Source organism: Balaenoptera ricei, chromosome 20, assembly GCF_028023285.1.
Source record: "Balaenoptera ricei isolate mBalRic1 chromosome 20, mBalRic1.hap2, whole genome shotgun sequence".
NCBI lineage: Eukaryota > Metazoa > Chordata > Mammalia > Artiodactyla > Balaenopteridae > Balaenoptera > Balaenoptera ricei.
The window spans coordinates 26,783,593-26,797,457 of NC_082658.1; the positions used below are offsets into that span (position 1 = coordinate 26,783,593).

The 13,865-nt window shown below is 42.2% G+C and overlaps 2 protein-coding genes and 1 long non-coding RNA gene across 3 annotated transcripts in view; 1 reads left to right on the forward strand and 2 right to left on the reverse strand.

Annotated features, from left to right (window-relative positions):
• The window catches only part of LOC132355887 (uncharacterized), a 30,367-nt gene extending 29,064 nt beyond the window's left edge, over nt 1–1,303 (forward strand). The window contains exon 4 of the long non-coding RNA XR_009499713.1: nt 366–1,303. This is a non-coding gene — a long non-coding RNA (uncharacterized LOC132355887). The remainder of the gene's footprint in view (nt 1–365) is intronic.
• Nucleotides 1,304–2,173: 870 nt separating this feature from the next.
• On the reverse strand, nt 2,174–3,007 carry LOC132355885 (leucine-rich repeat-containing protein 37A2-like). The gene is made up of 3 exons (XM_059908450.1): nt 2,913–3,007; nt 2,504–2,645; nt 2,174–2,394 (listed from the first exon to the last, which is right to left on the reverse strand). The coding sequence occupies exons 1-3, from the start codon at nt 2,938–2,940 to the stop codon at nt 2,292–2,294; spliced, it is 273 nt and encodes a 90-aa protein (XP_059764433.1). The 5' UTR covers nt 2,941–3,007; the 3' UTR covers nt 2,174–2,291.
• A 2,727-nt stretch (nt 3,008–5,734) lies between these two features.
• LOC132354539 (leucine-rich repeat-containing protein 37A3-like) overlaps nt 5,735–13,865 on the reverse strand; it is a 66,948-nt gene continuing 58,817 nt past the window's right edge. The window contains 6 exon segments of the mRNA XM_059906419.1: nt 5,735–5,777; nt 6,892–6,920; nt 8,619–8,723; nt 9,148–9,448; nt 10,816–10,954; nt 12,978–13,096. Coding sequence (XP_059762402.1) covers nt 5,735–5,777; nt 6,892–6,920; nt 8,619–8,723; nt 9,148–9,448; nt 10,816–10,954; nt 12,978–13,096 — 736 coding nt within the window.

A 13,865-nucleotide genomic window follows, 5' to 3' on the forward strand; every position in this document is an offset into this window, starting at 1 on the left:
GCTAGTTTATCCATCATAAGATGGTGACAGAGGCAGCCCCAGGCGGCCATGTGTTGTACCACCTGACCCTGGGCACCCCTCCTGCTTCTGGGCCACAGCCAGGGATGAGTCCCTGATCCAAGGAGAGACAGCTCACTCACAGGTTGGCCAGGTGAAGTCTCTGGCTCTGGCAAAAACACTGCCCAATCTCGGTCAAGCTGGGCCAAGCAGAATCTTACTCTTGGGAATTTTAATTTAGAAATATGGTAGGGTAGCATTTGAGACTAGTAAAAGCTTGTGCAAATCTGAGGTAGTATGATACAAAAAATACTATCTAAGCCTCATTTATGTACCAACTTTGAAATAATGGAAATATCCCAAAATAGGAACCTGGAGCTACCTGGAATCCTGGTCCACACTTTGGGAAGCCCAGCAGTACAAGGATCTCTACCCCTGGTTTCTCGTCAGCTCCCTGTCTTTGTGACCACCTCTCTTATTGAAATCAGACCCCCACTCATTACAGAGTTTGAGCGGGCATGGGGACTTTCCACTCTTGTGACCTAATAGTGTAACCAAAGTGCCTAGTACTGTACCTGGTCCATAGCAGGTGCTCAATAAACAGCAGCTGCCTCCTTCTCCTCATTATTATCATTGTTATCAACTCTTTGGTGGCAAACACAGCTTAGACGTCTCTGCATCCCTGTTGGAGTCTAACAGTTCTGGGCTCCAACCTTAACTCACACTTTTGGACGTGGGGCCTTGGGCCATTGAGCAGGTTACCTACATTCTTTAAACCCTGTTTCCTATCTGTCAAACGAGGCTAACAAGATATGCTTCCACGGACTGTTGGGCTAAATAAGACCATAAGATGCCTAACCCAGGGCTGGTCACCAAGCAAGCAAGTGGTAAATGTTAGCTGCTGCTGCTTCCTATTGTTAGTAGTATTAGTCATGCGCCTTAAACACAGTAAATACTTGTTGGCTCACTGAAGTCACCGCCCAGAGAAAAACAGTTGTTTTTCATTCTCAGTAAGAACCTTTGGGAGGTGACTTGGGCAGGCACTGAGAGAACAGATGTCTCTCATGCAGCATCAGCAAACTCATAAATCAGAAGAACTGATGGGCCGTTCACTTTGCTTGGAACCCCACCCAACGGGCAGAACCTGCTGGGCTATCTCCCAGGCCCACTGATCCTCTGGGGGACCGTGTGCTATCACCCCATGGCTTGCACAGTCCTTCACCTCATATTACTAAACCACCAGCACTATCTGTGGTCATTTTGGTAGATTATCAGATCTTGTTCATTCAGAATTTCTTTTACTCATTAATGTATTTAACTCTCAGTGACTTAAGAAATGTGATTAATGACTTTCTTTGCAGGAGTGGAAGGGCCTTTGCACTTTTCGCAGGTGGCACTGTCACTATATAATCACTTGGAATCATGCATCCCTGGGCCTGTGCTGGGTGAGGCAAGAGGTGGGTAGGTTTGGGGCTGGGCTGAGCTGGAGGGAGCCGAGCAGCACACAGCTGACCCTCAGGGGGGTCAGGAGAGGCCAGGGCCTGAGGAGGGCCGTCTTGGGCAATGGCTGCTCTCACACATTCTTCTTTACCCTGTCTTTCTGGCACCTCCCTGCTAGTTATCCAAGGGTTGGGATTTCTTTTTAAAGAAAAAAAACAACCCAATGGGAATTTTCCACCAGCTTGAAATGGTGGAGAACCCCCTACCAAGACAGGGTACACATTTGTACATGAGTTTGAGAACTTGGGAGAAGAGTCAGGCCTTGGCTCCACAGTCGAGGGAGGACCAGTGATCCAAATATTCTGGCAACCCCAATGACCGTACGAGAGGGGCCAGAAGTAGATGGTCCTCTATGGGCAGGAGGTCGAGCATGTTGTAAATAACTGGTACTTGATGACCCAGGAGAGAGAGCACCAGAATAAATTGCTATTTGATCTAATGATCTATGCCCCTTGAGGATGGTATGTTTTCCAGTTCCCAGGGACTGATGATACTGGGGAAACAAGGGAGGGAAGCCCCTCTTCATCCTTCTACTCATCCTCCTTTGCCCACATTTCCTCTTGTGGAAGTACTGGCTACCATGAGGGATTCTAGTTTCAGCTCTGCTTCTTCTTGCGGCCCTTGTTAGTGGTGTATAAATATTCAACTATTTACATTTTAATTCCTTACCACATGGTTAGACTTGGTTATGAATTTATACATTTTAATATGAGAAAAATAAGTATTTTACAAGCAATGCTGAGAAGCCAATATTAGAAAATAAAATTTGCAGGTGGCTTGAGGCAGAACAGGGCTCACTCTGTGGCAGTCTCGTGTGCTGTCTCACTTTCCTCACTCGCCTCTTCATCAACCCAATATGCAGCCAGAAGCTTCTCTGCTGGGGCTTTGATGACTTCCCTGGGGTAAGAAGAATAATGCCAAGGCTTTTACTTTTGAAAGGAACAATTATTGTTTTCATTATTTCCTCATTTTAGATGAGAATTTTAAACTGTCCCCTATCATTTACCCTGCATCCTTATAGAATATCTCATCCTCATCAGAAGACTTCCTGTCGTGTAGCTTCTGTGCCATGTTTTCCTTGCATGTGGCGTTGAGAGGCCTATACATATCCCTAAGCCAAAGTGGCCGCCTTCTCCGAAAAAGCCCTCCTAGAACACAGAAAGGGAAATATTAATTCAGCATCTCCCCTGCTTTCTCTGGCCACAGTACTTTATCCTCCTCAAATTTAGCTGACTCTCACTTTCCCCTGAGCTTCTCTTACGCAGCAGAAAGCGAAAAAAGCCCCTTGGAGAAAAACACACACCGTTAGTGTTACATGTCATTTTTCATCTCTCTCACAATGTGTTATCTCTGGTCTTATTAGGACTAAATGGGTACCTCAGTCCATAAGCACAATGAGCAAAATCACCACGGACCCGGGATCTTGAAAATCATTCCATGCATGCTGGCCTTCCAGAAGTTCTCTGTGTCTGTCCAAAATGGCCCCCCAGTGTCTCTGGGGAGACCTTTGCATGTGGCTCAGCATGGAGTATAGGCAGGATTTTCAGCCCCGTTCACCTTTCTTGGCCCTTGGCCAAGAGCCCTCGTGCAGTGAAAACACTGCACAGCGGCGCTGGGCAGAAACACGTTACTCTCTAGATGCGCTTCACACCAGTCTGCTTTGGACTTAGTCGCACATGCAGCATTTGCTGGGGGTGTGGCTGTGGGGAGAAGGTGCTTTTATTTTCCTGGCTGCTCTATCCTAACCTATAAGTTGAATCACACTAAGTAAACGCCTGAACCCAACTAGCGAAGTTATCTATAGCTCTCTGACTTTCATACTGCAGGCTGTCACTGAGGTGTCAGTGAATTGTGAAATCAGTTTAAAGACCATGACCAGCAGGGAAACACAAAATACTCTTTTTGAATACAAATAGAATAGAAAAAAATCAGAGTTCACAATAAGTTTGTTTCAGAAACTACTTATGCCCATATAGTATGTGTATACTGAACTGTGACATAAAACGGAGCTCACAGCCCAAGCACAGTGTGATCAGTAGAGAAGCCCTCAGTGGAAAGCGACCATGTTCTTTTTGATAATCACTAGCAGTATGACCATGGGGCAAGATATTTTCCCTTTCTCTTTCTCCATTTCCTTATTATAAAAGGAAGAGACAAAGTACTGTCTAAAGTTTCTCCCGGTTAAAATTCTATGAGGTTTGGATAAAGGGAACAGAGAGTAGGGGCCTGAAAAACAGTAGGGTGAGAAGGGAGGTTTTCTTGCCACTTTACAGAAGGGACTCATATGTTCTACCTTTCGTCAGCTTTGAGTGAGGCCAGCCCCTAAATCCCCAACCATGTGGTCCCCCCTACCCCAGAGCCTCCTAGAAGACCTCTGGCCTGGCCTGATGCCTAGGAATCAGGCACCAGGCCAGCAGGAACTGGTACAACCAAAACCTCTCCCCGTCCACCCTCTTTCCTTAAAGGACTAGTGAAAGCAGATGAAACTGTGCCAGTCCTGTTCTAACTCAGCTTGGGCTGGGGAGCTAATTCTGCTGATAAATAAATTAGGGTAAACCATTAGGGTAATTAAACATTCTTCCTGCCTTTGGTGAGGAAATTGAAATAGATGAGTTCTAAGTTCTCCTCTAGTTGTAAAATTCTGCTTTAACAGACCAATATTTACCTTCTGCTTCTTTTTTATCTTCCCCTTTTGCAATTCTGTGAGAATAAATCTGTTTTGAAAGAAAACATGATCATGATTATCCATTACAACTATTTCCAAATCCTTATTCATTCCTTTTTACTTTAAATCTTATCTACCCAGTGAGATGATAACTTTTTTAAGGAAAGGAATTCTACCCTGTTTAATAATCCTTTGAGTCTTCCACAGTACCTAACTTAGGGTCTTGCATGCAGCTGGCGATATATTTTATTGACTGTTCTAGATAACGTTCAACAGGTAATTCCTAATAAAACCTCTTAGAAGTAGGAAAAGAAAATAAAAGTATCTAGCAGAAACCTAAGCATTGTTTATGGTCAAGAACAAGAGTAGGATGCCCATCATTACTGCTACTATCGATCATTGTGGAGGAGGTCTTAATCAGTACGATAAGAAAAACGAAGTATTGGAAAGGAAGAGACAAACATATTTGCATATGAAATGAGGGACCTAAAAAGACCAAAAGAATCAACCGAAATTTTACTGGGAGTAACATGAGTAAGATGGCTACATACAAAATCAAGAGATCAACATAGAAGCCTCAATAGCTTTCCCATGTAACACAAATAACTCACTAAAAAACAGAAGAAACATCCCATTTACTATATCAATAAAAATGCATAAAGTACCTAGCAATAAACTTAACCAAAAATTTGTAAGACCTCTGTGATGAAAATATTCAAACTTTTCTGAAGGATATTAAGAAGAAGAACTTACATGGCATGAGATACCATCCTCCTAGAATGTTGTAAAGAGATCAATTCTCCTCAAATTAACCTACAAATTCAATGCAATCCATTTATATCCAAAATAATTTTTAAATAAAACCTGGCTAGCTGACATTTGGTAGAGAATATATGTAAGAATAGTTGTGAAATGTATGAAAAAGAAGGTCAAAGAGTAGGAACTTACCCTACCAGATATAAAATATGTTATAGAGCAACTGGAATTAAGCAGTGTGATATTGGTACTGGTACAGGACAAGATAACTGGATCACAGAATAGAGTCCAGATGAAGATCGTATATTAGAGCAGGGAAGAAAGAATAAACCATTCAGTGAAAGATTTGAAAACAATTATATCTTCATGGAGGGGGAAAAAGTTAGATCCCCTACCTCAGCCACACTAAAAAACAAATACAACAAATTCTAGACAGATTATAAAAGTACTTGAAGAAAATATTAGCGATTATTTGTACGTCATGAGGTGACAGAGGCCTGGCTAACAAAACCCACCCCACATGAGCCATGAGGAGAGGACGGGCAGATATGGTGACAGACTGTCAACACATCTGCTACTCTGAACAGCCCCTGCCCCCTTTTCCTCTGGACTGTTTGTCGTCTTCTTGTTGACTTATAACACTGTTGGGAGTTCCCTGGTGGCCCAGTGGTTAGGGCTTGGCGCTTTCACTGCTATGGACAGAGGTTCAATCCCTGGTCAGGGAACTAAGATCCCGCAAGCTGCACAGCATGGCCAAACCCCGCCACCCCCAAACAAACAAACAAAAAACGCTTTATAGTAAAGAAATACTGGCTTTCATTGAATTTCAGTGTTTCGAATCTTTCCAGTGTTTTTGTCTCTAAGGAGACAAGACAAAAGAGTGGAGTAGGGAGCACAAGCTTTGCAGTCGGGTGAAACTGGCTTCTGCTTTTGGTTTGGCCACTGGGGCCTTACAGTGATCTCCTTCATCTATGAAGGAGGGGTAGTAATATCATCCTCACAGAACTGTGGGCATTAAATCAGACAATATATGGAAAACCCTTCATCTTACTCTTGGCATGAATCAGTGCTAAGCTGGTGTCACAGACAAGATGGTGGAATATATCAAAGGCTCTGCTTGTGACATCAGGCTCTGAAGGTTCTTTCCCACCATAAGATTATAAAAATATTGCTTTTATTTCCTTCTAATACCTGTATGTGGTCTTTTTTCACATTTATGGAATATGTTTATTTAAGATGACAAATGGGGATCTGCTATTCTTTACCCCCCGAATAGTTAGGCAGCTATTCTATCACCATTTATTCATTTTCTCCCACTGATTGGAATGTTAAAACATGACATTTCAAAAGTCTTAAGAACACTTGGGTCTATTGCTCTACTCAATGCTACTTCAAATAAATATTTGGTTGCATGATTCCTCACTGTGGAATTGACATAACGCCTCAGCTCTGTTCCGTTGAACACCATTAGTGTCTACCATAGGAAGAACACTGCATGGCCCCTGTCCTCGAAGAGCTTATCTTATAAGTGGGGAGAGAAAATAACGGTTAGGACTCCTCGCTTTCACCGCCGAGGGTACAGGTTCGATCCCTACTTGGGGAACTAAGATCCCACAGGCCAAAACAAAACAAATGCAAGGTTAAACTCCATAGAAGTTAAAAACAATAAAAAGGGGACTTTACAGAAATTCTAAAAAAGCAAAAGGCCATATGCCACCTGGAGATGTAGAGGGGACAGTCTGGGCAATGGCCAATGACTAGCAAGCTGACCCCATGCTAGTCCCCAGCGTCCTAGGCTCAGAAATCATACGCTTCCTCACCAACAGAGAACTCACGTCTTCCTGCTGTGGCAGTCTCACTTTATCAATAGCACAGGATTGATCAAAAATCAGAATGCCAAATTATTACTTGACAATGAGAAATACATCTGTTCTACACACAGGGCATCCGTGTCTACACAATCAGAGAATTACCTTCTGTGGAGACAGGCCTCCGTGGCACACTAAAGCACAATCACACAATCGAAGGCTACTTGGTGAGAACAGAATTAGAAAAGGAATCAGCTGAATCCAGAATTTAATGGGAAGGCCTGAGGCAGCTGGATCCATCCAGCTCCTCAACAGGCACAGCCTGGCTAGTGGGCCTGACTCTTCAGTTCTGAGGCCTAAGGTGCCATCTCTACTCTCGGGCAATGTGAGGATGGGCACTGCCCATGTTGGTCTCTCCTCACCTTTTCTATGCTTTCACTACTGACCAACCCTCCTGCAGATAGACACATTTCTCTTTAGAAGTTAGTACATCATGTCAGGTTTTATTCAAGTTTGATAGGCCAGGAAGCCATTGGTCCTTACACATCTCTGCTCAGCTCCATGATGTGCTAACCTTGGTGTTTCTCTCTTGGGGGGCTGCCTTTTAAAAAACTGCTTATCACTTTTGTGAGCTCTGAGGGGAGGGGACTGCTTTGCTATGGCCCCTAAGAAATGGTGACAAACCTCACAGGACTAGGATCAGGAGAGCTGGAGTATTCAGGGAAGGCTTTATGAAGAAAGATATCTGAACTTGAGTTGGCTTTTGCGGGATTCATAGGACTTCCACAGGCAAAGCAAAATCAAGGAACTTTAGATGGGCAAAGGCACAGACAAAAGTAGGAATGGGTGTGGTGTAACTAGTGTATAGTGAGGAGCTGCTCTGGCTGGAAAGGAGGGCTGCCATTACAAGAGAAAAGGTAAATAAAGCAGGTTGGACTGGTAGGGTAGAATCAAGATTGCCAGCTCATTAAAATCACTCTTTTAATGCTAGCAACTGCCTGTTGGGAAAAGTAATAAACCATTATGTAACTGAACAAAAGGTAAACAGGCTAGCTCCAGGAATAGGCTGCTATAAATATGACATACTTTAGGGTAGCCTGCTACAGGATTTTACTTGCAGTGTTTTAATGGAACCTATCTACACAATTCCTAATACACTGGAGAAGAAAGCTGCTAAGTAAACCTAAGGAATTGACAAGATCACACATTTATCTTTTAGGCATGTCCTTTTCACCCTCCCAGGGTGACTGATAGCTCCATGAGTATGGAGATCATATGTCTCTCATCACTTCAGCCACCAAGGAAAGAAATCAACAGTAGAAAGAGAGTGCCTGGTGAGTACATCAAATCAGCATAGCTTTTTGAGTTGAAGAAATTTTACTATCATGTCAACTCTGGCCTTCTTATAAACTTAACTTGTCAAAATAGTCCAATGGCTTGTTATCATGGATCCAATTCTATAGAGATCTGCTGGGAGTGGAGTTCCTTTAAAAATCCGGTGGGGACTTCCCTGGTGGCGCAGTGGTTAAGAATCCGCCTGCCAGTGGAGGGGACATGGGTTCGATCCCTGGTCTGGGAAGGTCCCACATGCTGCGGAGCAACTAAATCCGTGCACCACAAGTCCTGAGCCCGCGCGCCTAGAGCCCGTACTCCATACAAGAGAAGCCACCGCAATGAGAATCCCGCGCACCAGAGTGAAGACATGTTGTAGACAAAAAAAAAAAAAAAAAAAAAAAAAAAAGAAAAAAATCCTGGGAATATACTTTTCAGTAAAAGAACAAAGTGTATCTCAGTCCTCATGACTAAAGAGTAGAATCAAGTAGTAGTAGGTGGAAAGGTGGCTTTGATTCTCAGCTTGTGGGTTCTAAATCTGAATGAATTATTGTCCTTACCTCAATGAGACAGAGAATTGTAACCAAAATCGTCACTGCAACAGTTACAGATATTGCCAAGATGAGCTTGTTGTTATAGCCATATCCTAGAACTACTTTTGTGAGCTAAAAAAATAAATAACAATTTTTCAAAAATAAGGAGATAGAAGGGATGAAAGCTAACTGTTCTTAAACCTATTCTAAACAATAGCTAACTATTGTTAAACTACTATAAAACCCAATCCTTTCAGGCGAGTAGCTTCTATAAGAACAAGCCAAATTTAATGTTATTAATCTTATCATTAGCATTTTCTTCTACAATTTATTTATCTACAATTTATTTGTCTTGTGTTATGTCCTTTTCTCGTCTACCCTAGGAATAGTGGCACACTCTCTAAATGAGCCAAGTGGGAGATCACTGTCTTAGCCAGTATCATGTCTGAAGATAAGATACAGATAAGGAGCCCGTGGTATTCCTGCTTGGGCACGTTCATGGCATGTCCTAAACTGAGTAAAAGTCCAGGTCCGATGTTTCAGGGGTTCTCCTCACCTCACTTGACTCCTGCTCTTTCTGCTCACTCTGGGCTTCTGTGCTCTCACTGATAGAGTTTACACTTTTCCACTGGTCCGTATCTCATTCTGCTTTGGACACCTTTACTTCCTGCTGCTTGCTGAGAAGCTTCATCAGGAGGCCTGTTCTAGAGATGAGGTTGGCACAGGCCAGCTGCACGTGGGTCTCCGAGCAGTCTATTTTCAGAGTCTGGATAACATGAGAAATGAGCCTTCGCATGTCATTGTTGGGGATGAGGGACCGTAGCTGCTTTAGCTGAGTTTCAACTTGATCACCCGGAGATGTGAGCCCTGGGAAAGTGAAGCCTGTGGGCTTAGAGGATAATTCAGTGCCCGTGTTTTGGTGCTCCCATTGTGTTTCGTAGGTGTGTTGAACAGTTGGCATATTGTTGTGTGCAGCAACAGTAGAATGTGCAGTGGAGACATCCTTATGGGTAGTGTTTCCAGGGTTGGTTCATCCAGGTAGAGTAGACTTTCCTGTAGAAATAATTTCTTCAGAAACATTTTGTGCAGTATTGTTTTCTGAAGTAGTGTTTTCTATAGAAGGGTCTGAAAGAGAAAATAATTTGGAAAACGATTTTCTTGAGAAGTCACTTCTCTTGAAGGTGAAACAGCTTTCTGTGGAGGGGAATTTATGAGACTCCTCACTACAGAGAACGGAGGGCTTGCCAGCATCATTCTATCGAGTGAACTTTTCTTTCTGAACTTTCGACTCCTTTTGACTTTGGGTTTTCTGTGGACCCGATGAGTCCTAATTTTATGGAAGATGTATTTTTTCCCAGAATGTGAGATTAGTTCAAAATCCTTAATATTTCTAACTCTATACTTTGCATCTTCTAAAACAAGTATAGTGTTGGATAAGTGTTTTGATTTGCTTTTAAACTCAGATGGGGATTTTGGAGGGATGGAGGCAGAAGGCCTGTCCTTGAAGGATTGTTTCAGGGTAGAGGAATCTGCTGCCTTTTGTTCCTTTATGAATGAAGACTCTGCATTGGAGGACTTTCCCACCAGCTTCCTGGGCCTCTGCACCATGAGAAGCTGTTTCAGCTTTCTTGGGGATGGCCTCCTGAGCCTTCTTTATTCGGCAGTGCTTGCTACAGATGGCTGGGCATTCTGTTTCCCCCAGACGCTCTCATCTCCCACTGCTTTGAGGTGCATTTTCTGTAGGCCCCTCGGGCCCTTGAGGACCCTGTTCACTCTCAGCAGCTTATCCTCTGTACTCTCAGTCTTTGCTGGGCTGTCTTTCTGTGGTTGGGCAGTTTCCAACTTCTTTTGAAAGATGTAGCGTTTAAACATGGCACTTAAAAGGTTGGAACGCGTAGGCGTGGCATGTTTTTCTTCCTTTCTAACCTCATCAAATTTTTCTTCAGTTTCTGCATCTAACAAATTTTCCAGAAAATGGAGTTTCCTCAATTTATTTTTCTTAGTTGAGTTGTTGCATACAGGTTTAACAGAAGGGCTCCTTGTATTGTTTTACAGAAGGCCCAGCAGCATATCTCCATCTTGTGTATTTGAAAAAAGAAGTTGAAGGAATGGTAATAATGTTGATTCCACATCTCCTAGATTTCCCTCTGAGATATAAGGCAGTATGTAATTTCGTGCCCTGATAATATCACTTTTATTATTAAAGTCCAGCTGCTCATTCATGAAGCCTGACAAGCTGAAAACACTTTTATCTGAGGATGCCCTCTCTGACTCAATAGTCATCTCGGGGCTGTGGTTCTTCTTCCACGCTTGTAACACCTTCATCAATGATCCTTCTGCATTCTCTAGAGATGTTTCTTCATCTGTCAAAAAAGAGGAGACTGTTTTTGATCATTGACGACTGATGGGACAGCTTTTTGTCAGTCCACAGCCAAATAAATTAGGAATCAGTCAATGTTTGAGTGCCACTTCGGAGAAAAAGAAACTCACACTTAAGCCTATGAGTGGCAACAACAAAATGTGAAAAAGATATCTCTTGAAAAAGTGGCTATCTACTCAGAAAATTCTGTAGCGTGAAATATAGTAACTATATTCAGGATTACTCCACTGGTTTCCAGGGGCCAGTACTCAAGAAAAGCCAATGCTGGAGGACAAATATTCCCCTGCTCAGCTGGACTCTCTGCAGATCTACTGTGACTCCTCACATTCATATATCCCACCCTGTCCTGCCTCAGAGGCACAGAAGTGTGAGGCTTCCTCTCTCCACCTCTTCAGTGTGTTTGCGTTCTTGCTACTATCACAGATGACCACGACAACAACCGCTGCTAACAGGTCATCATGTGGACATGTCCTTCTCCACCCACCCACCGAGTCCTTTGCTCCGTCCCTGCTTCCATATATCCCAGCCCCCATAAAAGAAGGCTCTATACAGAAAAAAACACTATGTCTGCCCTGGCTCTTTGCTAAAATTTGGGCAGGGATCTGGGCTGTAAGTTAAGAGATTTGCCAGATTGCATGCCAATGTGGAATGTTCAACAAATCAATGGAATAATACTTGAGGCCCTAAAATGCAGAAGGGAAAAAGCAATTTCTGTAAGATGGATATTTTGCTTTCATTTCATTTTCCTTCTAATATTTCCAGCTTTACTTGGGGAACCATCCAAACTTCCGACTGTGTGAACGTAATGTGTACCATTGTGTAGCTGGGCTTCTCTTCCAAAAGGATTAAAAGTATTTTTGGTCAGGGTCAAAGGAGGAGGGAAGGGTCATGAGAAAGAGGAGCATGGGCTTGCAGAGAGCCCCAAACTGGGGACGGGAGATCAGGGCACTAGGGTCATAGCACTTACACCTCTGATCTTTTATCCCTCACCTGTAAAAGGAGATTAAAAATGCCTTTTCTGCCCACTTCTGGGCGAGAAGGGAGTAATATAATAAGTAGAAAAATTGTTTGAGGGAGTTCCCTGGTGGTCTAGTGCTTAGGACCCGGAACTTTCCCTGCTGTGGCCTGGATTCAATCACTGCTTGGAGAACTAAGATTCCACATGCTGTGTGGCTCGGCCAAAAAAAAAATTTTGTTGAAAAATCAGCAATATTGTCTTTATAAGAGTAGCAAAGTGTTATTATTTTTGAGGTGCTCTCAATCACTGAAAGAGACCTGTATTCAAGCTACCTGAGCATGAAAGCACATTTTGGAAGTCATCAAGTTAGTGCCAAAAATCTAATATATAGAAAAATAGTTGAAAGCCCCTGAGTGTTTTGTGGATAGAAAAGCTTGAGATTCAGAACAAGTTCAGAGCTGGACAGTCTAAGAATAAACTAGCTCTCCCATCCATTAGAACGGCTAGGTAGTAGCTTCTGGTTATGGAACCAGAAACTCTCAGGCTCCAAATAGGACATAAAACAGCATCACTTGTACGCTTTATACAATTGCAGAAACAAACAAAATAAAAATATATTTATGCCTGTCCTATAAGACAAAGGGTACTTGAGACCTAATGTATATAAAATCAGTTTACAAAGTGTGATGCACTATCTGAATAAGTTCTCCTTTGCAGAGAGCACAGCATAGGATATGTGGCCATTAATGTTAATTCCCTTCCCCCTTCCATTCCTTTCTCTTGTTCCTTTATGTATGCAGATCATTTACATTATTAAGCTAACAATGTAACTGAGCTCTTATTAGCTTAATAATGTAACCAAGAATCTGATTTTTCGCAAGGGGTAGTTCTTAGAAACTTAGGAAGCTGGAATTCCGAATGAATGAATTAAAATAATGCAATTACATCATTAATTTTAAAATTTATCATCATTGATTAAAAATAAAAATTAAAAATTAAGAAATTAAATTAAAAATTAAAAATTTATTATCCCGCAATTGAGACTCACCACAACGTGTGACGTCTGTCAGGCATTCACTGTCACAATGCAGCTTGACTTTCTGAGAGACAACCTCAATAGTATTTTTAAATTGGCAGAGGCAGCAGGCCATATGGCTAGGTAAGTCCCTATAAATGGAAACACAGGTAATTAAATTCGTGGTAAAAGACTTACTTGAGTAGGTAGAAGAGGTAGGTAAGGGCTACCACAGACCAGTGCAAAAAGGAGTTCTTGGGGCATATGGACTGGAGAACTGGATAGGGGCCGGTTGGCCAATTGCTGCTCTTGACTGTTGTAAATAAATATAGAGGAGGAGAGAGGTGACCAAAAGAAGGATTAGGATGGCAGTAGGTATGGTATGTCTAGAAAAAAGGGAATAGGGATTAGAATTGGGTGACATTGATCTGTAGTTTAATACAGAAGTATCTCCTTCCCACCGGAAAGCCTCATTTTGTGTTGAGAGTACACAGGAAGAAGGCAGACTTCTAAGAAGAGTCTGAATAAGACCACACCTTCTGGAGTCCATTTCTTAGTTCCTATTTGTGAGTAGTAATATACTACAAACTATTCTAGTAATAAAAAAGCATCGTGAGGTTAAACAATAACAGAGATCGCATTGGCCAAATCTGGACAAAAGGAAAATTTCAAAGAATAACATTATCACTATAATAAGGTATAAGATAGTTAATTTTTAAAAAAGCACATGAGTTCATAATGATACTCAAAATGAAAAGTGGGGGAGCTCTTCTTTAAAGAATAATGTCAGCTTATAAATGCAAAAGGAATGATAGAATTAGGAAAGTGTCATTTTGCAACTATCAATGTAATAATCGATTCAGACAAGGATTATCACTGATGCACAGTTGGGTGAAGATTTGTTTGAAAGTAGGATCTTCA

Bases quoted from the DNA above. Each gene is read 5' to 3' on its own strand.
- LOC132355885 (XM_059908450.1), bottom strand. From the start codon at position 2,940: ATGCATGGAATGATTTTCAAGATCCCGG. The intron at 2,646-2,912 runs GTCCGTGGTGAT...TCTGTGTTCTAG, and splicing joins AATGATTTTCAAGATCCCGG to GAGGGCTTTTTCGGAGAAGG. The intron at 2,395-2,503 runs GTAAATGATAGG...TTCTTACCCCAG, and splicing joins ATATTCTATAAGGATGCAGG to GGAAGTCATCAAAGCCCCAG.